This window comes from Aulonocara stuartgranti (assembly GCF_965226115.1).
Source record: "Aulonocara stuartgranti genome assembly, chromosome: 1".
NCBI classification, from domain to species: Eukaryota; Metazoa; Chordata; class Actinopteri; order Cichliformes; family Cichlidae; genus Aulonocara; species Aulonocara stuartgranti.
Window position 1 is genome coordinate 19,902,944 of NC_138939.1, and position 27,150 is coordinate 19,930,093.

Sequence of the window (27,150 nt, forward strand, 5' to 3'; positions counted from 1 at the left end):
CCCCTGCCAGAATATCCCTCCGCAAGTTAGTGTGCTTCCTTTCCTCTACATCCTCTCTCTGAGCTGACAACCAAGACATTGCAAACTCAAATGTGAGACGGCCCACGACCGGCTGAAAATGATACTCCTTGCAAAGACCCCATTTCTCTTCAAAATGAGGGGCAGCAAATCTATACAAGCCCCTCTCTGCTTTTGCTCCGGTTGACTCCAGAGACGGTGTCAGTGACAAAGAAGCAAGCTTTCAGATGGAGCACGAGTGTTCCTGGAGTGGCTCATCTGAAACGTGGGTCAATAGAAACACTCACCAGCACATCACACAAACTGAAAAACAAAGATGCTGTATAACTCCCCAGATTTTATTGGCTGTCATGTTGATTTTTTCTTGTTCTGGGATTAGCATAGGCCTCAGTGTGTTGGTGTGACTAATGGTCTGTGTTTTTCCCGGCTGTGAAATCAGCAGCCCGAGAGCCCAGAACAGCCTGCACAACAGTGTTTGAAGTCTGCCTCCCCCATGGGTGGTGCCTCTGGGTCCTGCTGCTAATGCAGCCCCAGCATATTTCTGTCTCCGTCTCAGAGCGGGGGCTCTCCTTTACATACAGCCATGTTTAGCACTCCCCCCACTCCACTAATCTACCCCTCTACCCACTTTGTGTGCACCTCACTTGTGTGGCCCAGCCTTGACTGATGGCTAAAGCTTGTTAACACTGAAGACACATTTGTAGCTGGGAAATGTTAAGAGTGGCAAAGGGACAGGTGGTGATCAGAGGACATGGAAAGGCGGCGGAAGAGGTCTCACATTCCTGATGCAGTTTGAGCCTCCAGAGTTGGCAAACTTTTCCCCCACAACTAACCCAAGGACATTCTCTCCTCTTGCCAGACAGACAGATGAGTGTTGGTCGCTCTTAGTGTTCCCCAGGACCCCATAGGAGGCTTTAAGTAAACATGTCACTCAGCTATCACCATGGAAACTTGGGTTATTCCCTAAATATAATATGAATTTTATGTGTTGCTTGGGAAATAGTTATTTGGTGCTGGAATGGTATCTCCCAGATGAAGCCTCATTTCATTTTTCTCAACCAATATCACCTTGCTTCAAAGTAAGCCAGGTCTGTGTTGCCCGGTATTTGCCTGCAACACATTCTTATCTGACATCCTCTCAAATTGAAAGCAGGGAAATTGGGGCTGATTCAGGGGATACGTTTTTGGTGATGGAAGGACAGAGGGAGGGGAGAAAGATGTGAACCCAATCTGCTATGTGTTGACTGTACTGATTAGGGGCTTGTGCTAAGAAGAGCCTCTCTATCCCTTCATTCCTTGTGTTTACTTTGAACCCCACCGCCCTCCTCTACACGGGCATCACTGCAGAGTGCCCTCTCTATCCATCTCTTCTCCACTCCTCCATATCAAATGTATCACATGAGCCACAAGCACTACTTTGAATGCCATCTAGTACAATTAAAAAGATGACAGCTTAACTAGGGCTAGAAGGGGGTTTTTGCCAATCCATTAGGGAAGGTAGAGTAAGTAGAGTGATTAGTAATGTGAGGAGATGTATGACACATCAGAACCTTGACTGAGTTTAGGTTGGACAGCTGTGCATTTGTGCGTATTTGTGGAGAGCAGGAGAGTACAAATGCAAAACTGAGCCCATTAGGGGCTGCGGGGTTACTGGAGCAACGTCCAGCTAATGTTTCGGGCCATTCAGAATGCCTGCGGGGAGCCGGGATTACAGAGCTGGTCTTAAAAGCGAAGCAGAAATACAGGGAATAATAATACATAGATAAATAAGGGATGGAATGGCATGGAGAAGCTGGGAAAATAGCACATCTATTCTCACGCAGCATGTTTGTTTATTTATGGCGTCTGAAGGCCTGGTCTGGATGCAGGGTGGGGGGCTGGTGAAAGGCTTTCCCTCTCATACTCCAGCTCCCTAGCTTTCATTAAGTGTCATTACCAGTACTTTCAGAAAGCTGGCCAGGCTGAGACCTAACATCCCCTCTACAGATAGTTTGCCATGCATATGGATGCATTTCTGATCCCTCTTATCCACCACTGAGGAGGGGGAATTAGGCCAGCGAGGAGGAGAGGAAGGGGGGGGGGTGGTAAAGGGTGCATCCATATCTGACTTTAATGGCAGAGACGGAGCTATTACTTCAATTGAGGGACAGTATCCACGCTTGGCTTGTTTTTTGTATATGGTTATCAACACTGCAAGAATTTCACTTAAGATTTTCTGTTTTTATGACCAGAAAGGTCACGTACCCCCCATTTCTGTACAATCAAATGTGTTTTACACTCTTTAGAAGAGTTGCATTTTCATTTCAGCACAGTACAATGTACTCGCAGTGCTATTTTAAAATGTGCATTTCTAGCAGCGCAGTATTCATTAACAATTTGCTATTCCAGTTCACTTACTTTGAGAGCGTCCCCTGATTGATGGGGGGCTTGTTCTGTTTATTTGTATATCAGGGAATGAAAAATTCATATTGTGCGCTTTTCGAGCAGAAGTTATCTAGATTCAGTGTAAATGGTACTTGGGATTAGATTTTCACAGCAGATTGCTGTTATTAAGGAGAAAAATCCAGCTCCTTTGAGCAGTCATCTTCCTGGGAGGCAATCTATTTCTCTTTCACGCAGCCCGAGTGCTGGACCAGGCTCTTAATGCACTGAAGCAAAAGTGCTTCGGTCCGCAACCTTTCACGCCTTCAGCTCTCCTTTATGTGATTGAATAGTTAATAACTATGAGTCGCCTTTGAAAGGCGCGCCGTGGTCCTTCTGAGGCACTTCTCTTCTTTTTGTCTGTTTGGCTGCTGTACCTGCCCATTGCTCTGTCTACCTGCACATCTACTTTGCCCAGATGCCAAGTCAACTTTGTCTTTCCCCTGACTTGCCGCTTGTGTCTGGCTGTCTTGGTGTGCACATCAGAATTTTGAGCGCTGTGCATCAACATTTTTATTTATTTATTTTTAGTATTTCATCTCCTGCTTCTTCTTTCTCTTCACATTCACACAAACAGACAGACACACACTCCCTCACACAGCTCATTAGCCCATCCCACGCTCACAGCTCTAGCAGAATGTGACCCTGCCTAATTGTGTACCATGCTCATTTGTTCTCCCTGCGTGATGTGACGATTGCTTATTTATTCTCCTCAGGGCTCCCATCTCACATTAAAATGATTGACTCATTTCATTCACTGCACATTTTCAAGCTTTATTTGATAAGCTCATTTCCCTTGGCATTCAAATTCCTCCTTTTCCCATGCTTAAAAGTTATAATGTTACCGAGGCACGTTATTATTCATAGTCGGGATTGTTTCTTCAGCTAATTATCTGTGTTGGAAAATAATTTTGCACGTGCGATTCTGTTTATTCTGGTGGAATTGAGCAGTACAAAAGGGCAGACATTAACAATGCAGTTGGGATAGCTGAGGAGCCAATTGTGTACACAAAGTTGGCAGACGCGGTCAACAAGAAGCTTAAGAGGGATTGGGACGCTGTCGAAACTTGGCCAGAATAAGCAGAGCAAATTTGCATTTGGTTAGAATTTCCATCTGGTTAGAGACCTGTTTTACAAATGAGAAAGCCATCAACCTTTTTGTCCAGTCGTGTAATGAGGGAGTGTTTTGACACAAAAAGAACCATAACAAGTGATTGCTGATTGGGGATTTGGACAGCATTGTTACAGACGGATGTTAGCTCTTGTAATTTAGTCAGCTGACAGTCGATGTTTTCTCCCTTCAGCTACTGTATATCGACCAGGCCTCGGTGACACAGCACCTGCTGGAGGCTTACGTGCTGTGCTGCTGGGTCACTTGAGAATAAGATTTGTGCAAGTGACAGGCTTAAAAAGACGTGACTGGCAGAGCTTAGTAATGCATATGAAGTATCATTTGGCGTGAAACAAACAGAAGGGTTGATTCTGTTCATCTAGATGTAGCGTTTTCAGAAAACGCTACGTCTGGATGAACAACTCTTTGGATTTCCTTGCCTGGATGGTTGAGCATGAATCAACACAAAGAGAAGGGTACACAGATTGTTTGCGTATCTACTACAGGATGATTCATTGTCATGTAATAATAATTTAAAAAATAACGCCCTTGTTATGTTCCTGAGTAACTCTCCACAGAGTAGTGGTTCACACATTCAAAAGATCTCTGGTTTGAGACCCGAAGGAGACAAAAATCCATGGAAGAGCTGTGTCAGGGAGGTTACCTGGCACAAACATCTGTATAAAATCAAACATGTGAGTTACTGTGACAAGGAAGTAGCTGAAAGAAGTTTTATGTAGCTGAGCATTTAACACTTGAGAATTTTTGCCTCTTTTAATGATGAGGTACTCTCACAGTTGGGTCATTTATTTTGGTAAGACTAAAAAAAAAAAGTGAAGCAGCAGAAGCCAGGACTCCGTATTTTTGAGGGAGAAATACAGTTCAGGCTCTGAAAACACTGGATCCTTAATGAGAAGTCTGATTGTATATGTATGTCTCTTTCTTGTGCTTTTGCAGTTTTCGGTTAGCAGAGCAGAGAGCCGAGGGAGGAGGAGCATCACTGCGAAAACCTTTGCCAGCATTTGTCCATCCAGCAGCCAGCAGTCATGGCAGCTGGATGGAGGTTCAGCTGAAGAGCTTGTCCTTGAAGTTACTTCACCCTTAAGAAGGCAATTCTTGAAATGGACAGACTGCATCACTCCAATGTGAGGGGCCTTTAACATCTTAATGATTTTTTTTTTCAATCGTATACACTACCTATTTAAAGTAAATAGTTCAACAATTCTGTAATACCAGACTATAAAGGTGGAATATAAATGTTTATAATGTTTGATGTGTTTCTTTCCTTTCCTAGTCAGAATGTCCTGAATGACATTTTTCGTGTTGTTAAGTTGAACAAATTATTGGCTTAAAGTAATAATAATCTATATTTCATGGTTAAGTTTCTTTACACTGTTTTCTATAAAAGTGTAGCACTTTTGTTTGGAGTCACAAAAAGCATCTTCTCCTAGAGCAATAGACCCACAAGCCAAACTCCAAAATCTTAATGAGTGTACCCAGATAGACAAGAAATTGCATCCAAATAAAAGAATAATAAAGGCATCTAAACCGTAACAAGTCTGCCTTTGTTCTTCCACTCCACCCACCACAAGCAGGCATTGTTGCAGCTTTGAGGGCAGCTCTGAGAGTTCCATGCCCATCGGCCTTCAATCACATGGGATGTCTGAGTTTGACAGTATAAAGTCTTTCTTCTAGAATAAAATATAACCCCTAAGCAATAGTGGATGAGCTGTTAGTAGCCATGCAGTCCACAGGGATCTAGACCAAGCATGGTAGTACAGTATACACAAAGTGCTGGTTAGGGATAAGACAATGGACCAGTAAAAACATCACTCGATGCCGCAACACTTAAATTTCTCACCATTTGCTTCTGTTAGCAAATATTTTTGTTTCAATGGTAATATTTAAGTTGGCTTCACCAAAATTAAAAAATAAATAACGCTCTTTAAAAAAGTTAGTCTGTTTAAAGGTAATTTCATTACTATAAAAGTATTACACCCTCTTTAAAAAAAAAAACAAAAAAACCTTCACCCACCGAAACTGAATCTTCTACCGTAGTCCTGCACCGCTCAGTCATTCCAAACCGATTGTGTCCATCTTTCCTTTGATTTGTCAGAGAGCATCATTGAGGATGCAGCGTGAGCTCGAATAGATTTTCCTTGGTAAGATTTTCACTCACTGGCAATATGGAAGGTTTCACTCCTGCTTTACACCAAGAGGACATCATCAGTTCTTGTCTTGGTCAAATCAATGGACAACATTCTTTCCAGCATAGCGGTCAATATGCAACGCTTAAGGTGTCTGAGGAAACTAAAGAAGACCAATAATTGTTATTAATAACATGGATCTCCCAAAGGATTGTATTTACAGGCTTTCAAATGTAACTATAACATGCACATAACCTACAAAGGTCCTGTCGCCCTGTCTGTGAATATCTGTGTGCAGGAATGTCAACACCGCAAATGGACCAATTATATAGTAATTGTGTTTTTACACAAAGAGGAACTCAAACATCTAGCCAGTGCATTCATGGCCACTTGAAGATGGTCACATGTATGAGTTCATTTGTCCATTGATTTGGTTCGAGAGGACCTTTTGTGCTTTTGATTCATTTTTCAAATACGTGCTGTTGTATCTCTCTCCTGACTGTCTTCATGGGCTGACAGTGATCTGAACCAAAAATTTCAAATTTTGATTCAAAATTGGCACCGATTTTCATCATGTGTTTAGTTACTACTAATATCAAAGTGCCTGAACATGCTATTTAAAATTGTTTTTTGTGTGTGCACAGTTTCACGTAATGACAACACTGGTTCATCCCTCGAGTTGGATCCCTTTTTATGCTTGAATGATTCACAGGTCCGTGTTAAGTGGCTTAAAAAGGTCTAAAATGGTCAGGTACAAGAGTGGTCTGAAAATGAATAAACAAGCATCCAATGTTCAAAGAAAAACTTTGGACCCTTTGGAGCAAAATATAAAGAAATGAAGGTGACTCGAGAGTTTTGCACAGTTCTGCCTGTATAACTATTACATTGGAGGTGCTCATATTGAACATAGTGTTTCAAATAGTGAGGGAGATCAGTCTTGGCCCCCCATTGTTTTTAGGATCTCTATGATGAACTCTAACTGGGAGCAAAGAAGCCCCACCTACTTGGCTGGCTGAAAGCGAGGTGGAAACGAGCTAAAAGACAAAGGATAAAGTGAAGGGTTCCATCCATCCTCTTCCACTTATCCAACTGGGGGTCATGGGGGGACTGGAGACGATCCAAGCTGCCTTTGAGCGACTATAAATAATATATAATAACAATATATAGTTAAAGTATGAAATTATTTTGGAATTGTCCAACATAAACTAATCTACTCACGTTATCATTAGGAGAGTCAAAACCCAAACATAACATGGTGAACTTGGTAAACATCCTCCCAGCATCACGCTGGCACTTAGCATTTAGCACCATTGCACTAGGGCTGAGTTCAGCCATTACTGAGCTTGTTTACCATTTTCATGTTGTAAATGACACCTGTTATTTTGGAGCAGGCCATGTCACGTATGACATTCTTGACATTAAACATCATTTAAACTGAATTTTATAGCAAAAGTAAGTATTTTTGCTATAATCATAGCAATTAGTGGAAAAAAATGATTTGCAACTGATTAAAAACCCTTTTTTTGTGCTGAAAAACCCCCCAATTACAACTAATTTGGCATGATCTTTGGCGCTAACGTGAATAGCTGTAAAAATAAACGAATAAAAATCACAGCAAATCGATGGTTGCGTAGTTTAAAGACACCACAGGTCATTTATTTTAAATCTCTTCTCTCTTTTTTTTTCCAGTTTCTTACAGGGACACTAGACACAAACAGGCTTTTGTGCATCAATTGCCGCTGCCCATTTGCATTGCATACAAAGGCACTCTGCGAAAGCCATTTTAAAGTGAAGGACGGTTAACAACAAGCATACATTGCCTCCTGTTTCCATCACAAACCACATGTGGGTTCAGAGCTGTTGAAGGTAAGGGACTACAGAAAATGGGGGTGAGGTGTGGGGTGCGTAACATTCAAAATTCAATCAAGTGAAGGCCATCTCCAGCAGGGTAACAGTGTGTGGAGGCAGGGTGGGGGGAGGGAAAACTCAGCTGAAGTTTCCACTGGGCCTGCTGTGTTCCTAATGCAGCCTTGGATGTAATTGGGTCCCAGAAGGCTGTTCATTATTGTGGGTGAGCGAGGCAACAAAACAGAAAGAGGTAGAAGGAGAAAGAAAATGTCTCATTCTTTGCTCAGTGTCTTTGTCCTGGTACCATTATGGGACAAGAGTTAATTAAAAGAGCAGTTGATGCCTCTGTTTTTCTCATCAATCTCACTTCTGCTCTTATTAAGTTTGTAATGACAGCGGAGCTTGTCCCTGTCAGCCACCAGACGCTCGACTGAGGGGAAGGCGAGGGCGGGGCAGTTAATGTGAGAGACAGCTCATCTCAACAAATCTCACAGTGGTCAACAGCTAACATAATCCCTCCATCACATCTCGGGGTGACGATGTACAGTCCGTGGAGGATGAGCTACTTCCATGAAAAGGCGTCTGCTTTATTCGGGGTGTGGCAGGAGAGCCTGTTCAAGAGGCGTGGCTTTACGCCCTAATCCTGTGGCTCCTACATGCAGCGCCTTGGAGGCCATTTTAATTCCTCCATCATTACAGGAAAGCTTTAGTAAAGGTGACTGCTGACACTGTCATTCACAAGGACAATTTCAAAATGTCAGCCCATAGCTGAGATTTGTCTCATTAAAGTTGGTGGAGTCCATTATATCCATCCCCTCCTCCACCTGCCACACTCAATCAAGATGACTTGGAGAAATGAGGGGATTGAGGGGACTCATAATATTGCTTATTTGCATTAGAGTTACAGTGAGACAGACGATCACTGACCAACAAGAAAGGCCTGTGGAAAAGGAAGTCAGCTGAGAGGGAAAACACTGCTGGCATTTGTAGAATTCACAAGCAGACAGAGCTTCGTTTCGTCTTTCCTTGCACATTGATGCCAGCTGGCAGGAAAGGTTTCCTCTAAGAAACATGAAAAAACAAGGGAAAAAAAAAAATCTAAGTGTGACTGTGATAAAGACGCTGGCTCTCCATCCAAGGCGTTGTTTAACAGTCTTGTAACCTGAAGATTTACATACAGCTTTAATTGCCCAGCTCTTCATCCAAAACATATCAGCACACATGTAGATGTGAGGCTTTCACTTTGTTTCCCTTTGATCAGTTTCACTCACCTCAGTTCTTAAATGTGAAGCTGACGGGGGAAATTTCGCATCATCAGCAATGTGGCTGCGTTTGGGTAGTTGGACAACGTGCAGACAAACCTCTGAGCCTCCAGTTTGTTTTAATCAGCTGTTACCTAAGCTTTTTTGGATGCTTCCTTATTAACACTTGGCAAACTTTTCCAGTCGTGGTCGTCTCCTCCCGGTCATCTTCTTCTCAAACTTCTTCTTTGTGACTTTTGGAGTATTTTTTGATAAAATATGATGAAAAATATTAATAAAGACTCAACTGGTTGGTTAACAGAGAACATTGTTACCTTTTCAGTGCCCAACCTCTGGGTGTTGAACCTGATTTAACGGCGGACATGCTTTATGATCATAGTTAATGACTTCTAAATTAATTGTTTGCCACTTAGTTTTAATAGATACATAAGCAAAAACTGAGTTGCATCATTTTCACTTATCAAATCATTATTCACAGCACTGCAAAACCAACCAATGTTTTGCATGAATGTGCAGAAAATGCATCAGAACTACACTGGATTTAAAAAAAAAATTTAAATTGCTAATGTTTATTTTCATTTGTAAAATATGTAGAAAGAAAAAGAAACATAAGCTGAGTTTCATGTAAAAGGACGAAAAACCGACACACCAGTCTATGTGAAGCTGCATGGCATTCTGATCAGCTGAGGGTAAAGAGGAAGGTGCACACCAACAAAGGCATATGAGCATTTCTGAACATCTGTTTCAAGGAAAACCAAAAAAGGTAATGTTTGCCATAACAGTGACACCGTTTATATATTTAATCCAGCGTGGTGAAATAATGAAGCGATGATCAGCCACAGTACGTTGTTGGAACAAGGTCAACAGGAGTTAAAAAAGGTCAATTGCCTAAGCCTGCATGTGAGTATTAGGGCGTATGACAATACGACTGTAGAGTCAGTAGACACTCGTGCCACAAGTACATTTTCAATAGTGCTTCTGTCTGTAGAGGAGCACTTCAAGGTGGCACGTGTCGTTCAAGTCACAACACTGCAAGAACTAGTAAATACAAGGACATGAAGACACGTAACACTTACATCAGCTTACCATTTATCAGCTGCACTCTGACAATACCGTCAGGAATATAGAAAATTACGTTTGAGTTTTTAGTGGAGGTACAATTATTGTCAACACCTCTCTAAAAGCCTTTCAATAATAAGCACATATAAATACTGTTTATGGGGGAACAGAAAGAAAGAAAACAGCACAGTCCTTTTTCCTTAAAATGCATCATGGAAACAGCTAGTGAAGGTGATGGAGGTGGAGGGAGGCTTTCTGATCAACCCAGCTAGTCTCCGAGTCTTGTGCCTTATACAAGTTCTCACTCTAGTGGTCTGAACATGAACTGCAGCTGACGGCCACACTGGGAGGAAGAAATGGTTGAAAGCTGCTCTGTTTTTGCTTTTGCTGGTGTGGTCCGAGCCTCGATGACAGTGACTGCTTAGAAGCGGAAATGGATCGGGAGCTTCTTACTTCCAGAAGCCGTTTTACAGTCCGAAGCGGGCGGGGGTGTGTCTGGGTGTCATGGGGACCTCTTCTTTCCTTCCTGGCGTGCAGATTTTCACCGCCCTGAATCAGGAGAGAGAAGCAGGTGCAGACAAGTTACTTCCTGTGGCAACATACACAACAGGAGCTTTATTCCTTATTGCGGTGTTTGGTCAACACTGAATGTTTCCTACTCTGGGTTAAAAGAGCTGGGTTTTTTAAAGCTGCGTGAAGAGGAGAATGAATGAAAAGACAGAGCGGTGTGTCTCTGTGAAGAGTGTTGGGACGTAGAGCCTGACGCCTCTGACAGTGCAATCTATCATCTTTAATTACAGCAGTGTGACACTGACACTTCTCTCGTGCCTTCCTCCTGCTAACACACACACACCTGCAGCAATTACAACAATCAGGCCATAACCTCCTTCTGTCAATCTGTCCCTGCTCTCTGGCTTACCGGTCACTTTGGGAGAAAATGTTGTGCTTCCCTTAACACAAACGCTTCCAGTAGCTCCATTAAGCTCAATGAACATGAATGTCTGACTGGTGGTGCATGTTTTATAACAGTGATATGCTTTTTTTAGTGTAGTGTCAGCTGGCCCACTGACCATTCCTAAAGGACTAAATATATCTGAATACTTGATCTAACATGTTCCAGCTAATTTTTAATGTTATGTAAAGTTTTAAAATGTAATCACTGCTGACTGGTGTGCAACTGCACTATATGACAGATAACTACATCTATTAGTGCACTCAATTAGATTTTTACCGCATGTTCAGTTTGTCTGATAAATATTGTTTGTTTATTAAATGCTCCCCGCTCTCAAACAGCAGAAGTGGTAACTCGAACCTGCTGGAAAGTGCAATTTACACTTTACTATTACTAAATGCTTTTCAACCTAATGTGTCAACAGGAAGCTGAGACTTTTCTTTTGAAATGTTTTTAATATTTAGGATTTTTTGGGGGGGGGAGTAGAATTCATAAGAAGACCAAGCACATTACAGAATAAAACTGTCAAAATCTCTATTTCTGAAAACAAGACCATCCAACCACTTTCTTCTTCTGTCTTAGTGTGAGGTGCAGGATACACCCTGCAGAGGTTGCCAGTCTGTTGCAGGGCTAACACAGACAGAACCGACCAGTCACACTCCATTCACACCTCAAGTTAATTGAGAATTGCTGATTCACCTGACTCCGTGTATACTGTGGGAGGAAGCCACACAAGGAGAACATGCAAACTCCACACAGAGAGATGGTGCTAACCATTGGAGTTAAAACTTGTTGCGTTGTCTCTTAAGCATTTCATATAGAACAAACACACAGGCTCCAAAAACACTCAATGCTCCCCATTTATACACAACACAAGCAACAGGGCTGTTTACTAATTCACAGCAGTGATCTGCGCTGCTGAGCAGGGAGACGGGTGATAAGCAGCTGCCACTCGAAAGCACGCCCGACAACATATTTCATCCCAGTCACACTGAACTCAGAGAGGAGACGCTCGTGAGGCCCGCCAGAGGACAAAGACAGCCACGAGCCCAGGAGAGCCTTCAACTTCATTATCACACGCCCAGCTTCCTCTTCTTAAATCTGATTCTTAATCCTATACCTCGAGTGTGATTATTTTCAACATATCTGTCACAGATGTGGCCACACTAAGCTCGAGACAGAAAAACCAGCTGATTAATTAACAATAAAGGGACTTTTTTAAATTTGTCTTTATAACCCTATTTCTCTATGTAAAGCTCGGAGATGGGTGTGAAATTAATTTTTTTGGTCTAATTTGAAAATGAACATTCCCCTCCTTTCTCTGTTCTGCTATGGCACAATTTAAATTGCTGCAGTAATGGGGGTCAGCCAGGAGTCAATATTATTTCTTTTTGTCTCGTCTGGAGGGACCAGAGGTGAGAAAAGCTCATCATGAAGAGTGAGAAAGGTGGAGTAGAGGGAGGGAGGGAGGGGTGGAGATAGGGGATTGGCAGCAGGGTAGGTAAATTAAACGTTTCTAATCTTGACTGTGTATGGAAAATGAGGGCCACAGGGAACTATTGTTGGACGAGGCCCGTGTAGAGAACCAAAAGGAGGGGAGATTTGTTGCCGCTTTACCTCACGCTGCCGACGTTGTTCTTCTTCTCCTGCTCTTCTCGACGAGCTCGCAGCTGCTCCTCGGCCATGGCCATCTCCTCCTCCATGTTGGTGATCTCCTCCTTGGCCCTGCGACGGTTCTCCTACAAGTCGAACACGGACAAATGGTTTAAAAAGAAGAATACAGAAATGTTTACATGCACAAGTCAATGTTAACATGTTATTCTAAAATCAGTGCTATTAACAGTCTCCGCTCTTCTGAGAAGAGAATTTTATGGTGCAGGTAAGTCTAGTTCGTTTCACTTATAGATCTGTCTTTCTGCCTGAGGATATTTCCAGGTTGGAACAAGTGACTCCACCTGTCTACCACTGCCGCTTATCCAGAGGGAGGTGCTGGACCTCATTCTCCCAGGCCAACTTCTCCAGCTCATCCGGAGGCACTCCAAGGCGTTCCGAAACCAGCTGAGGGGTTAACTTTTCCAGCATATGCTGCTCTGCCCCGGGGGCCTTCTTCCACTACGGCCAGAAACACCTCACCTGGAAGGCGTCCAGAAGGCAGCCTCGTCAAATGCCCAACACACCTCAACTGGCTGGTTTCGATGTTGAGATGTAGCAACTCTGAGTCCCTCACCCCCTCTCTATTCCCCAGCCACCTTCAGAGGAAGCTCATTTTTGCCAATTGTATCCATAAGGTGTCAATCTCACGCCTCCCTATCCCCTCACTTGTGAGGCCTGCCACAGAAACTCCTCCATTTGGGGCAACAGCTCATCCCCTAATCAGAGTGAGCAATCTACCCGAGGAACATGGACTCAGACTTGTAGGTGCTGGATGCTGATTTAGCTCACTGGTTGAGCAGGTGCCCGAATGCCCTACAGCTGAAATGCAGTGGGCCTGGATTCCAGTCTGACCTGCAGCCCTTGGCTGCATGTCTTCCCCTGCTTTCTCTGCCCATCTTTCTCTTCTCCTCTTTGCTGCTAAAAATATAAAATAAAGGTAAACCCTAAAAATAAATCTTTGGAGGTGCCAATTCTTATCCCAGCCACTTTACACTGTAGTGGAAGCTGATTAGACCAAGACAACCACATCATCTGCGAAGAGCAGAGACATGATCCTAAGTCTGTCAAAGTTGACACCACTTGGCTGCGACTAGGATTTCTATCCATAAAAGTTATGAACGAGGGCAGGCCTGATGGGAAAGGATCCGATTTACTGCTGGCGACGCAAACCAAGCTCTCACTACGACTGAACAGGGAATAAATGGTTCATAGCAACGGGGCAGTCAGCCTGTACTCACAGGATGCTCACAGGGACACGGTCCACAAAACACATGTAGACTGGTTGGGCAAACTCCCACGCTCTCTCACGCAACTTTGAGGTGAATAAAGAGCCAGTCCAGTGCTCCACAACTAGGATGGAAACTACGTTACTCCTGAGTCTAAGAAAAGTTGCCACCACACCGAAAAGCTGATAAGGACCACAGCTACGGGTTACAAAGTAAATCTGAGGGGTCAAAACAAAAACAACACAAAAATGTATATTTTATATTTACACAAAATTTCCCACCTCTCCTTCTGACCTTCCTGTCAGAGCCGCCTGCTCTTTCACCCCTTCCACAACCCCAGCATCCACCTGCATGCTGCTCCACCCATTTCTTGACTTACCTGTCTGCTTTTTCCAGCATGTTTGATGCTATAAAACATGGGTCCCAGTTCTGCTAGCCACTCTCCATCCACTGCAGTCACACACTGCATGTACTCCTGCAACACAAAGCACAAGTTAACATCAGCAACATTAAAAACCATCAACTGTTTTTTGCCAAAAATATGCAGCAGTCAGTCTTCTTACCTTTGTGGTCATTACGAGCTCGTGGTAGATGATGTAGTCGGGAGTGTAGCCCATACCAAACAGGGAGCTGGTAGGATGGAGGTGACATGGCATACCTGTCCTCACATTCACATATTCCCCAATGCCCTGGGAGCAAACACATGCATAAATAAATTAAATGTTCAGGATCCTGGTTCCTGCAGTGTGCCTCTGTCTATGTTTGCACTATAAGGTCAGAGCAAAGCAGGTCATCTGGGCTAATTTGCTTCTCCACCTGGGTTGGACAGCAGGAAAATAAATTTAAAGTATATCCAGCATTACTATGATTGCTTGGGTTAGCTGCCTACACATAAGTCAAACTGAGAACCTTGATTATATAGTCATGATTTTAAATTTCCTTTCAGATTTTACCGCTGTATTAATGGGAGGCCAGGGGGGATATTTCACCACTCTGTAATTATGCTGCTATAAATCTGCCACAACCAGTCGCCACCAGGTGTAACATATTAACTGAAGGAAACTGTAAGTGAAGAAAGTACCTTGAGCTTGGCAGCCTGGTGGAAGTAAGCAGCACAGATGCATTTTCTGATGATGTCCCAGTCTGAACCACAGGAAACCAGGTTCATCCTCTGCTGCACCATGATGTCCTTCAACTGGGAGCGTACCTCACGCACCTGCACAAACACCGGATTTATTGGAGGTAGACCCCAACAGACAAAACAAGTCCAACCTGGCTGCTTACGATTGTTTTAAAAATACATATCATTGCGATAATGTAACACCCTGAAAATCTCACAGGATTTAAACTTTGCCCAAACAGCAAACTTGACACTATTAACCATTAAAACTGCACAATATTCATATAGCAGAGTTTACAAGTGCAAAGTGAACGAGAGAATAGGTGAAGCAGTGCAAGTCTGACCTTGCGCATGGCCTTGGTGTGGATGAAGTGCTCGTTGCACCAGATGCTAGAGTAATTGTTGTTCTTCCACTGCATGTACACATTAAGGTAGGTGAGGTGGTCACTCTCGGGGACTGAGAACTTCTCCCTCACCTGGTCACTCTCCTCCTCACGACCCTGTAAAAAACGCACAGACAGAGTTTAATATTTAAAAGTGTTTATTAGTGTTTAAAAATGTAACAGCTAACCAGCGTGTAGCAGAAACGTAATATTATACGTCAAATTTGTTTGGATGGAGTTATGTTCCCCACCACGTAGCACAGTCCAACATTCATTTTCTTCACTTTCTCCTTTACTTTTGTTTTTTTTTTTTAAGTCTCCACTAATTCCTGAGGGAATTATCAGACTTTTAAGCTGCTAGTCACCAACTGTGTCTGTCTTCTGTCTGGTACAGTGAATTAGCTTTTCCACTGAAAAGGCAACAACTAAAAATAATGCCATGAGGGTGCTAAGAGTGAGCCAGAACAGTGCACGATACGAAAGGGGAAAAAAAAGGAAAGCTTTTAAACTCCAAAGAGCTCCCTGGGCTTTACATGGACCAAAATATACTAAAACAGTGCAGATGTCAGGCTTTTGATGCAATTCTCATGTCATCATTTGCTTCTTAGAGCAAACCTTTTCACATTCAAGAAGTCATGTGACGGGAGCTCATATTTATTTTCGAGAAAAAAACAACAAATCACATTCTTAAAAATTAAAAAAAAAAAGGAGTTGTACCTTAGGTCTGTAAAAGATGGCTGGCACAGACAACATGGAGACGATGATGAGAATGTCAGCACTGCAGCCCATGTCACAGGACACTATCAGCATCTTAGAGAGGGCGGGGTCAAGCGGAAACTCCACCATCAGACGTCCCGTTGGTGTCAAAGCTCCTGAAAGGACGACAGAGGACACCGTGACAAACTCAGCGTGTGTGCAATATAAACGTACATGACATGTAAAGAATGTAGGAGGGACAAGTATTAAGATGAGTGGATAAGCTGCTTTTCCATCAAAAGCCTGCTGGCGTAAGGGAGAAGGCAGCATTGTGTGACACTTATTTATCTTTCACTGTGAGAGAGTAGAATGAACTGCTGACAGCTGAGAATACTTGTAGGGGAAAAAATAGAGTGTGAGATCAAAAAACTTTGCAGTTTCTGATTTAAATGATTAGACGAAAGAGTCTAAGAAGCTTACGAGGAGGAAAAGCAGAGTAGCAGAGAAGCCAGTTTGGGGCAGGTAAGCCTTAATCAGAGATAATCTGCTGTTAACACACCATACAGGGAATCATCAAAAGTCCCCCCTTATCCCCAAATCCCTAAATCCCCTGGATTCTGGCTAAGGATGAGACCAAAATGAGACCCGACCAGTCAAATCAAACACAGGATCAGTTACTGGGCAATTACTCCACTGGCTAAACCTCACAACTGTCTCCTCCAGGCCTGTTTGCAGCGTCTGCACTATCAATGCAGCATCCTTTACAGAAGCCGGTCTCGTGCCTGTTTGGGGTGTCACAATCACTATGTATCAGCTCAAAGCAGCGCTCAGAGGGGAAATGCAATTCCTAAATACCCAATATCCTCTATCATCACGTCAGGAAAATGATTTATATTGTTTGGCCCTACTGGAAAAAACGACTGACCTGGGCTAAGTCCAGCCTGCTACAACAAATTTGGTATATAATTTTACATGTCCATTTAACACAGATGGAGGGTACAGAAATACATTTAGACTTAGTTTTATTTTATGTCATCACTAATCGGAAAATATAATACTTGTAATATAATAATTGTATGCTTTTTTTAAAAGTCGACGTACTAGAAATCAATTTAAATGGGGGGAGGATTTCCGGTTGGACACTAGACACAAACCTGTGTTGTCCAAAGCTCCCAAGATCCAGAGCTGGTACATGGAGTTGAGCATGTTATCCTCAGGTGGTGGATCCATGAAGTGGAAAAGGAGCAAATCCTGAACACCCAGAGACTTTAACAGCAGGACTACGTTGGCCAAGTTGGTTCTCTGGATCTCTGGTATGGTGGTGGTCAGCATCTCGTTCTTAAAGGCGCTCTGAGTGTACAGCCTGTTCGGGCGGAGGAGACACAGAGTAACGGTCAAACTGGTTTGCTTGTTTTTGAAGCAAACTGAGAGCTTGAACGGAGAAGATGAAATATGCTCATCTTATTATGTGGACACGCGTCATTAGGAAAGTACCGAGCATACAGTCAGGTCCATAAGCTTTTGGACTGTAAAACAAGCCACTGCGTGCCATTTTTAAATCACACAGTCAAATAACTGAAATGCAGACTTCCAGCTTTAATTTGGAAGATTTTAATTATTTATTTTTTTACACGAACTGCAATTACAATTCAGTCATTTTCACACAGTTTGAAGATGTTTCCTTTTCCCTTCTCTTCCCATGATTTGTGAACAAGTTAATTTTGCTTTTATCTGTTACATTTTTTTCCTAGAACTGTGCGGGCTCTTTTAAATGTTTTATGGCAAACTCTAATCTGGATTTCCCATTCTTGACTTTAAACAGTGGTCTGCACCTCATCAAGGAAACTCCTGATACCCCCACCTACTTGATGGTGTTTTTGACTTTGTTAGATGTTGTGAAGCTGCTGACCTGGTCAGTATAATCATTATTTTTAAGAACATAGCAAATTGTTGATTTGACCCCTCCTAAAGTTTCTGCTGTCTCTTAAAGGTTTATTTAGTTTTTTGTTTTCAGCCTAACATCCTTCAGTCGTTAAACCACGAGGGAACAGGCCTCAACCGGTCATGATACTCCTTTCAGTGAACTTATTCTCTAACTTGGTCTCGAATTCCTAAACAGTTATTGCAATAATTTTTTATCAAACCCTTTGAATGAAAGCAAAAGTCTACATTTTATCTTATTGAAAGTCCACTGTGGTGATGTACAGAGGCAAAGAAAGTGTCACTATCCAAATATTTATGGACCCGACTGTAGAACGACTGCAAAGGGAAACTCCATAAGTTAGAATTCAGGGAAACTTCCTGAGCATGGGTTAAAGTATCTCTTTCAGCAATTACAGCAGTCTGGTGTAGGTGCTTATAATTACAGGATGATTTGAACATTGAGGGATTTGAGCGTGTGTGGGTGCCTACTGCAGGCACCCACACACGCTCAAAGGATCTTTGAACAGGGAATTCTCCACACGAGCTGAGTAAATCACCGTGAATCTCTCTGTGCGCTCTCACATCCGCAGCTGCTCAAACGCCTCGACTGCGCCGTGTAAAGCTGTTCCAAAACCGATTCTTTGTATATTTTTGTGAGCTTGTGTGTTAAGAGCAGGTGGGTAGGATTTATCTCAGCATACGTGGGCCTCACAGCTCATTTCAAATACAAAATGCTTCACTATGTGTAGGCACGTCAGCAAGTCTCTATAATATGTTATAATAAGTTATAATATATCCAAAGAGCGAGAGGTCAAGTAAAACCTCTAAAAGGATCTCCTTTCCTGCCGTACAAACAGTCAAACTGCATGAAATCCTCCAGAGATTAGGCTTCTGGCACTCTCCCTCCTTTGCTGCCTCTGTCTGTCTTGAAGGCATGGCCACAACACACATGAACACAATTTGTGAACACATTAACAGTTCAACCAGAATGATGCAAGCTTTTTAGACAAGCAGGAGCAGAATAAAAGCCTGACTCTAACCCTGGGTGGTTTGTTTCTGAATATGTGCCATTCAGCCAAAAATACATTTACAATTGTAATGTGGAACCGGATAGCACGTAGTTACTGTGAGAGGGTTTTAAAGCAGGCAGAATGAGAATATCTTCCCTCTTAAAGGATCAAGAGACTTTCAGTATTGAAAACAAGAAAAAGCCTGAGTTAAAAAAACAAAACTGCTAAAACTGTAAACTATGCACTAATTCCAGCTCAGAAATTCTGTAATGTGCCATGTGAATGTGTCTGCACAAATACCGAGTGTGCATAAAGCAGACAAGGGCCTGAATATTACCTGTAACATTGCCCTGGTCCTGTACGTCCTGCTCGACCAGCACGCTGGTTGGCATTAGCTTGGCTAATAGGATAAACCTGGAGCGCGTCCATTCCAATGCGAGGATTAAAAACCTTTTGAATAGGGAAAAAAAGGGAAGTAAATATCAATGGTGTCACTTTCCTTAAATACTGTACAGTAATAAAAATATCTTCAGTGGGATTGAGCTACCTTAAGTTTGCAATAGCCTGAATCCACAACAAACATGATGCCATCCACAGTGAGGGACGTCTCTGCGATGTTTGTAGCGACTATGCATTTTCTCACACCATCTGGAGCCTAGCAAGCGACGAAAGAAAATTAATCAGCTGAAGGTTGTTAGTTTGCGTAAAATGTTTATTTAAATTAATTCACAAGTGATAAAAACCTTCTGGAAGATCTTGGCCTGGAGGTCAGATGGAAGCTGAGAGTAAATGGGAAGCACAGCTAGAGCAGGAGCATTTTCCAAGTCTTCCAAACGCTCCACAATCTGATCCGATGTCACCTGCAATAACAAGGAAATACTGAAAACTTTACCAGACTCTAAAACTAAGATATTTCCTCTATGTTTTTATTTTATTTTAGTTAGTTTAGTTTTCCAAGTTCACAAAATTGATTCAGTTAGTTTTCTCAAAAATTCTGCTTTTCTCTTTTTTTACTAAAACTAGAATAAGTTTGGTGAGAGCACACAAACAAAACAAGAAATATATATATCACGGTCATGTTGCTTACTTCAATGTCCTCTTGCCCAGGCATAAAAATGAGGATGTCTCCCAACAGCCCACTGAGGTGAATCTGCAATGCTTGCTTCACAGCTGCCTCCACGTAGTCCTCCTGAGGTGTCTACAAAGCACCACACACAACAAATCATCCAGACTTTGCATAATATATAAACTAGTTGTATTTCATAAACTGACAGCTTCATGTTGAGGTAAAAATATGGCAACCTAATTTACATTTATTACCCGTATGATACAAGGTTCACAGAAAGGCTCTTATACCCGAAATAAGGAATAAAATCATAAACATACCTTGCTAAACAAAATGTCAACTGGAAATGTTCTCCCTGGAATATGGAATATAGGTACGTTGCCAAAAAATGATGCAAACTTGTCAGAATCCATGGTTGCAGACGTAACTATGAGTTTCAAATCGGTGCGCCGAGATACAACCTGATAGGAAAAGCAAACAGAAGTGAAGAGCTTGCTTGACATCATCGAGTATTCTTCTCATAAAAGTATGTTGTACCGACCTCACGCAGCAGACCGAACAGCACGTCAGTATTCAGTGAGCGCTCGTGAGCTTCGTCCATTATAACAGCACTGTAGTGGTCCAGGTCCGACTCCCTCAGTGACTCCCTGAGCAGGATTCCATCTGTCATGTACTTTATCAGAGTTTTCTCAGATGTACAGTCCTCAAATCGGATTGCGTAACCAACCTAGAGGAAACATTGTCAAAATAATCAAGTGAAACTGAAAAAAAAAAAAAAATGTGAGAGAATGACCACTAACCCAATACTCCTGTGTGACATGCACAGATATTCATTTTAATAAAAATGAAAGGGGGGAAGCAATTAAAGCAAAGATAGTACCTACTGACAGAAGTAAAACAGAATTATTTTAAACCCTCTAAAAACATAGGTTCTCCCTTTACCTACTACTATTTTTCAGCACTTGAAGTTGATTATTTCATTCACTACCACATTCCAGGTCGCTAACAAACCTGATATTTTCCTCCTGCCCACTAGATGGCAGTGTTACACAGAATATGCAAGATGGCTCCAGTGTGTTGGCTTTACCTCCTCTCCGAGGTTGGTGCCGATCTCCTCGCTGACTCTCTTGGCCACGCTCATGGCAGCCACTCTTCTGGGCTGAGTGCAACCCACCATGCCGTATCTGGTGTAGCCGTCCTCGTGCAGGTACTGGGTCAGCTGGGTGGTCTTCCCACTGCCGGTTTCCCCAACAACAATCACTATGCTGTTGTCCCTGCAGTTTGCAGTAAACACAATTAAAAATTGAAGGTTATATTCAAAGAACTCATCTCAGTTTTAATGCGGGTTTCTTGTAACTAATTCCACCATCCATTAAATAGTAAGAAAATCAAATAAACTGCTTAGTTGATGAGTATAAACAAATATTTGTCCAAACAGCCAATCACCCACATCCCTCTGTCTTTTAATGTCAAACACATTTTAAAGGTGGAAAACAACCAACATAGTCTTGGTATCAATACCTTATGATATTAAGAAGCTGCTGTCTGACTGCAAAGATAGGCAGGTACTGTCTCTGCTCCAGAATGCTCTTCTTCTTAGCAAATTCACTGCTGGCCTCGCTCTTCTCTTTCATGTGGTCTGCAAATTTTTGCTCTGCTCTGTAAAGCAAACAACAAAAAAATGAATACAGTAGATCAGACAAACACTAGACTTCAATGCTACAAGCCAGATTATTAATAGAGAAAATGTCTGTCAGCTCACCTGTAATCTACTTTGCCGTCCTCTCCTACAGCTTTGCCCCCTGGCATGTCTTCATCCTCCGTCTTCTTAATACCCATGATATCCCCCAACTTGGTGCCTGCCAATTCCCAGTGTTTGTGCTGTGCCTGAAAACATAATTAAGGGCAGGTACACATATTCAGATCAGAAAAAGAGTGAATACAGCATCTGGTGTCAGAGTCATCCAATAGTTTTGCCTCATTAATGATTTATTCCTCACACCGACACGAATTAAAATATTGTGATTATTCATTTAATGAAGGAATGTTGGACAACAGTAGCATAAGACATGCGTTCGTAAGCCTATCACAATTCATTTACATATTAATTTCATTTGTTAGAGATTTGGATCGTATGTGGCTTCCTACACAACTGTGCAATACCAAACTACACAATGTATATGACAGCTTGCACAATAGGGCATTTAACAGATTACATTATTACAATCAGGAATCTGTAATATGATCATAGATCTGTTATTATCATATTATTATTATATAATATATCTACTGTGCAACACTTTCAGGCATTTTAGATGTCTAGAGTCTTTATTTTGTAATTCCATGAGGCAGGTGTCCCATCAGTCCCACGTTCATTCTGCAGCATGACACAACAATCCCAAAACCAAAGCCAGTTATAAAGAAATGTCTTCAGTGTTCAAAAGGGCAAGGAATCCTGCAGCAGCTTTACATACTTTTGCACACTAAGTTATATTGTGCATTGCACTAAATGCCATTACCATTCTCAGACTGAACTAGCCTCAGTATGAAGTCTGAGGCAGGGTCACTAAATCCTTTTCTGTGAACCTGTCTGAGTGGAATTGCATGCCCAGCATACCTTCTTTCGCTCTTTCTGCTCACGATGTTTACGGACCAGCTGGCTGCCCTTTCTAGAGATGATGGCCATATCAGAAGTAGGATCTTTCACAGGGATGACAGGTTCTGGCTGCGGGAGGACAAACACGCACATATTGACACTAAAATTGATAAGAAATTCCTCAAGCGTAATCATGAGACAAATATAACATCTCAGAGATTGGAAATGTTAATGATGAGAGGCTTTACCTGTTTAGTGAAGACTATTCTTCCATCCAGGAAGGGAGGGACCAGGTTATGAACCAGCAGGTGAACCTTGGCGGCATTGTCCTCCTCAAAATCTTCATCCACTTCCAACCTTTGCACCACACCACTGGTCAGCATTCGATTGGTCTCCCACCGTTCGTTATCCTTTAACAAGAATCACAGCCTCTTACAAAGGTATGCCCACACAAGATCACCGCCCCATCTCGGTGTCTTAGACCTTCTTCTTCCCTTTCTCGCTCTGTCCCTTCCCCCCCGTCTTGCCACCATGGGGAGCAGGGCTTTCAGCTGCTCTGCTCCTCAACTCTGGAAATATCTCTTCCATCTCTCTCTTTAAGACCCAACTCAAAACTCATTTGTTCAAAATAGCTTATTCCACATAACCTCTCCACTCTGCTATTTGAAATTTGTTTTATCGCTTATTCTTTTATGATTGTGTAAACTGCTTGCTTTTATGTTGCTTTTATTATTCTGCGTCCTTGAGTGTTCTGAAAGGCGCTTTTAAATAAAATGTATTATTATTATTATTACTATTATTAAAAGACATGCACACACACAAAGGTCACCTGCATGCAGTGGCAAGTCATGTATGCAGATACACAGAAGATTTGCCACTGCATGCAGGTGTACAGTTCTGATTTTGGTAAATATTGAAGCAGAATGGTTGTACCTCATTGATCTGTCGTTTCTGGGCAGATATTCTTTTTTGAGTCTGCTTCTGAAGTATCTGCTCTCTCTTCTTTATGTAGTCGTCAGAGGTGGAAGTGAAAGGGTTGTGGAACTCATCATAGCCTTCATCCATCATGTACCAGTCTCTGTCAGCTTGCTGTAATTTCAGTTAAATAATCAGATAACAGAAAAAAAATGCTTATGTATGAGGCATGAAGGAGTGATAATTTAGTACTCACCTTCTGGTCTTCCTCCCACTGTTCTTTCTCGTTCTCATTATCAAACATAATTCCTGCACCACCTTCTTCTTTCCTCCCTGAAGAAAAGACAAAGAAATTAAATTTCTCCGGCATACTATAAATGTTGAATGAAGGTTCAATTTTTTAACAGTACCTTTTCCTTGTGATAAACGAGGTGTGGACCCCAAATGCTTTCGGTCATTGGCCCATTCATTATACTTATAGGATGGGGTAGGCAGGGGCGTGTCGTCAGGATAACGACCTGATCTAACTGATCTAAAAGCAAATAAATGATGTTAGCATCGAGTGGCAGTTAAGCATTTCACACAAAGTGCAATCATATTTACAAAAGCCTCTAAGAAACTGATGATAACAGTATGATCATAACACTTGGTGATACGCAGCAAAGAGCTGCGAATTATATTTTTTATAAAATACAAATAGCCATGCTGCCAGATAACATTTAGAGCTGAAGATAATTCTAAATGCAATTCAATATATTGTATTCTGTGTGGGGTCACATATATAATATCAGTTTTGATCAGTACAAAGAAAGAAATAAAAATTACAGGTCCTGAGTCACAAAAATGGAAGCTACAATACACGACAGTTGCTCACCTGTCCCTTCTCTCACTTTCTCGGCCAGAGCGTTGGCTTCTTTCCGAGCGGTCGGACTCTCTGTGAGACGGGGCAGGGGAAGGAGATTCCCACTGGGAATGCCTTGAGCTGCCAAAACCACTGTCATCCTCATCCCAGTTGGAGCGGGAGGGAGTGAAAGAATCTATGTAAAAACAAAAGAAGGTAAGTGATCAAGTTGAATACACAACATTTTGTACATGGCAATAAAACAAATTCAAATAAAAGCAAAACAACCTCTGGGACGACTCTGTGGAGTTTGGGGTTCATCTCTCTTACTACCCCGGCTGATGCGATCGGACCACCCATCCCTCTGTGAGCGTTCACTCCTCTCACTGCGCTCCCAACGCTCCGACCGACTGCTGCTGCTGCCACGGCTATAGCCGCTCTCGCGGTCATCTAACAGACAAAAGCAAAGGAATCTCAGCATCCTCAACTGATCTAATATTTGCTTTCATTATCACCTGATCTACAACGTTGAAACAAAAAAACAAACCAAAAAAAACAATGGAATATCCAGAGTTTTGAGTGGTTCTTTCTTACAAATACTAAAAAAAGGAAAAAAAAATATCACACTAAAATCATGATGGATGGACTAAAACCAAAAGTCAATTTTAATGACTATTAGAAAACCAAATGATTTATGGAGTCACCTCTTTCACTGCGTCGGTCTCTGCCCTTATCTCTACTCCTTTCTCGGTCTCTCTCTCTGTTTCTGTCCTCTTTAGAAGAGGCATAGACTCCATGCTCGCGCCTCTCCTTCTCCCTCTGCTGGTGTCTGCGTCTGAACTCTTCGCTGACACCTCCAGGGTTTGAGGGCGTCTCTGAACCAGTCACACGATACTTCCTGCTAGCGAGACAAAAATAAAAGATTCTCAATTACATTATAGCATTTCTGATGAGAATTCCTCAGTCAAGTACACCGTGACTTTTTGCTCTCTGCAACATTTCCAAGTCACGATCCCATATACGAATAAACTATAAAACAGCACATTGTAAAAACTTTTTCCACAAGCCACAATGAAAGCTTTTTAAGCTCATAAAATGAATGGAATACCTTTCTATCTATTCTTTGTAGAGTGCTCACACTTACCTCTCTTTTTTAGCAGTGCTATTGTCATCACTGTCTTCTTCATCAGATCCAGAGTCACTTTTACCTTCCTCCCAGTCTTTGTAGGAGGAAACCTTTGACTTCTTGCTACTCCTGTCATCACTGCTAGAATCTGCTTGTTCCTTAGTCTCACGCTCCTTCCTTTTCTGTGCTGCCAGAAGATCCAAGCCCAGTAAAGATGTGCGTGGAGTGGGTGCCCGAAATACATGGGGCTCTGCAGCAGCGCTCTTCTTCTTTACAATCAGACCTCCAACTTGAACGGTCGGATCGGATCCTTCCAGCCTATGCATTGACACGTCATCATCCATTATCTGTAAAGAAGTTATGATATGAGGAGTGCTAGTAATCTTTGCTGGTGATATCACCATTGATAACATAATTACATTCTATCTCAGGTTTTTTTTTTTGCATATTTATTACACTTTTATGTTGCAGATCATCAAACTAAATTTTAAATGATGATTTTACTTATTAAGGAAAAAGATTAACCTGGTCCTGTGTAAAAAAGTAATTGCCTCAAGTGCTTGTGATAACTACTAATGAGTCTTTCACATCATCCCAGAGGAATCACCGTGCACACACTTCTGTCCAGAACTGTTTTAATTCAGCCACCTGGCAAAGCATCTCGATTGGATTCAACTCCAATCGTGTGTATTTACTCGGGTTATATTTACCAGGAAGGAGACAAATACTTTTTCACAGCACTGTATCGATAGGCCGTCATTTCACAGTCATACTCAGAGTCCAAGCTAGGCTCCAATCAATAATCCAAACCACAGAGTAATAACATTTAAATTATTTACTTATTGACCAACTACTGATGTTTGGGAAAAAAAAAACCTCCAGGATATGAAGTAGCAATAATAACTTTTTACCCCGATCCAAAATGAAATAAATAAATCTTTGGTGGGAAATAAGTCACATATGTATTAGTACCTATCACATTAATAGTATCAAAATCTAACTTGAGGCTCTATACGCTTCCGCTGTAGTTGGTAACATGCTTACGTGAGCTCTACGCATTATATTTACGCAGCTAACATTGCTCCATAAAAGAGCTCGTGGGTAAGAGTTTCATTTAAAAAAAACTATCACATACCTCAGACTGAGCGGCTAGCCTCGGCTAGCCTTCGAGCTGCTAGTGTCCAGACGAGAAGGCGCAAAAATGCCGCGTGTTTCTGTCAGCGTAAAATACAAACACTCTCACATGAACGTAAACATCTGGGGCCAACTTATGGACCACAAAATGAATCACAAAACCACCACTAATGGCGTCAGAGAAAACGATTAACGATCGGTTTTCGTAAACTCAACGCGTATGTTTACAGATGAGGGAGCAGCCATTGCAATCCCACAATCCTTCTTCTTCTTCTTTTTCTTCTTTGTACGGCGATACCAAACCGTACATATGAAAAAGCGCCGCTTCTGGTTTGAAGTGATTACTACATCTCTTATATTTTTTTCTATATTTTATATTCAGAATCAGAAAAGGGTTTATTGCCAGATGTTGATCAGATTTACAACGTTAGGAAATTGCTGCGGTACTCAATGCGAAACATACTATAAGACAAACACTTAAATAAAAAACAAAAAAGAAATAAAAATAAGAAAAGTGCTAAGCCCCCATTAAGTAAAGGTTACATAACATCCCTTTAGCTTCTTTGGCCTGCATTTGTTTTCTTTTTCTCTTTCTAACCCCCTTTTAAGCTTGTATCCGTATTAATCTAGAAGTTCCTTTTCA

At 42.0% G+C, this 27,150-nt stretch overlaps 2 protein-coding genes across 22 annotated transcripts in view; one reads left to right on the forward strand and one right to left on the reverse strand.

Annotated features, from left to right (window-relative positions):
• LOC309691504 (uncharacterized protein) overlaps positions 1-7,950 on the forward strand; it is a 141,625-nt gene extending 133,675 nt beyond the window's left edge. For 19 of the 20 annotated variants that reach the window (XM_082509197.1, XM_082509208.1, XM_082509199.1 and 16 more), the window contains one exon: positions 4,508-5,093. The gene's annotated coding sequence lies outside the window, so the exon portion shown is untranslated. Of the gene's footprint in view, positions 1-4,507; positions 5,094-7,386 lie in introns of those variants that run through there. The other variant, XM_082509212.1, reaches the window with a different exon arrangement.
• A 1,255-nt stretch (positions 7,951-9,205) lies between these two features.
• On the reverse strand, positions 9,206-26,937 carry dhx38 (DEAH (Asp-Glu-Ala-His) box polypeptide 38). Of its 2 annotated transcripts, none has more exons than XM_082502969.1 (27): positions 26,509-26,937; positions 25,392-25,720; positions 24,952-25,145; positions 24,536-24,697; positions 24,281-24,443; positions 23,817-23,938; positions 23,663-23,739; positions 23,425-23,580; positions 22,740-22,901; positions 22,513-22,620; positions 21,658-21,782; positions 21,417-21,554; positions 20,983-21,169; positions 20,437-20,622; positions 20,216-20,356; positions 19,917-20,027; positions 19,573-19,689; positions 19,377-19,484; positions 19,167-19,279; positions 17,051-17,259; positions 15,918-16,072; positions 15,162-15,317; positions 14,779-14,913; positions 14,261-14,386; positions 14,077-14,172; positions 12,436-12,557; positions 9,206-10,415 (listed from the first exon to the last, which is right to left on the reverse strand). In XM_082502969.1, exons 2-27 carry the CDS (start codon positions 25,715-25,717, stop codon positions 10,334-10,336), a joined length of 3,777 nt encoding a protein of 1,258 aa, XP_082359095.1. In that variant the 5' UTR covers positions 25,718-25,720; positions 26,509-26,937; the 3' UTR covers positions 9,206-10,333. The 2 variants fall into 2 exon arrangements, with proteins under 2 accessions (XP_082359095.1, XP_082359094.1); XM_082502968.1 differs by having other exon boundaries at positions 24,952-25,148.
• Between the last annotated feature and the right edge of the window lie 213 nt (positions 26,938-27,150).

What these genes read in the sequence shown, in the direction of transcription:
- dhx38 (XM_082502968.1), bottom strand. Translation starts at nt 25,717, where the DNA reads ATGGATGATGACGTGTCAATGCATAGGCTGGAAGGATCCGATCCGACC. An exon ending in TCCACAGAGTCGTCCCAGAG is followed by an intron (nt 24,444 to 24,535) that starts GTTGTTTTGCTT and finishes GTTTTTACATAG; the next exon opens with ATTCTTTCACTCCCTCCCGC. An exon ending in GACGGCAAAGTAGATTACAG is followed by an intron (nt 21,555 to 21,657) that starts GTGAGCTGACAG and finishes TTTGCTTTACAG; the next exon opens with AGCAGAGCAAAAATTTGCAG.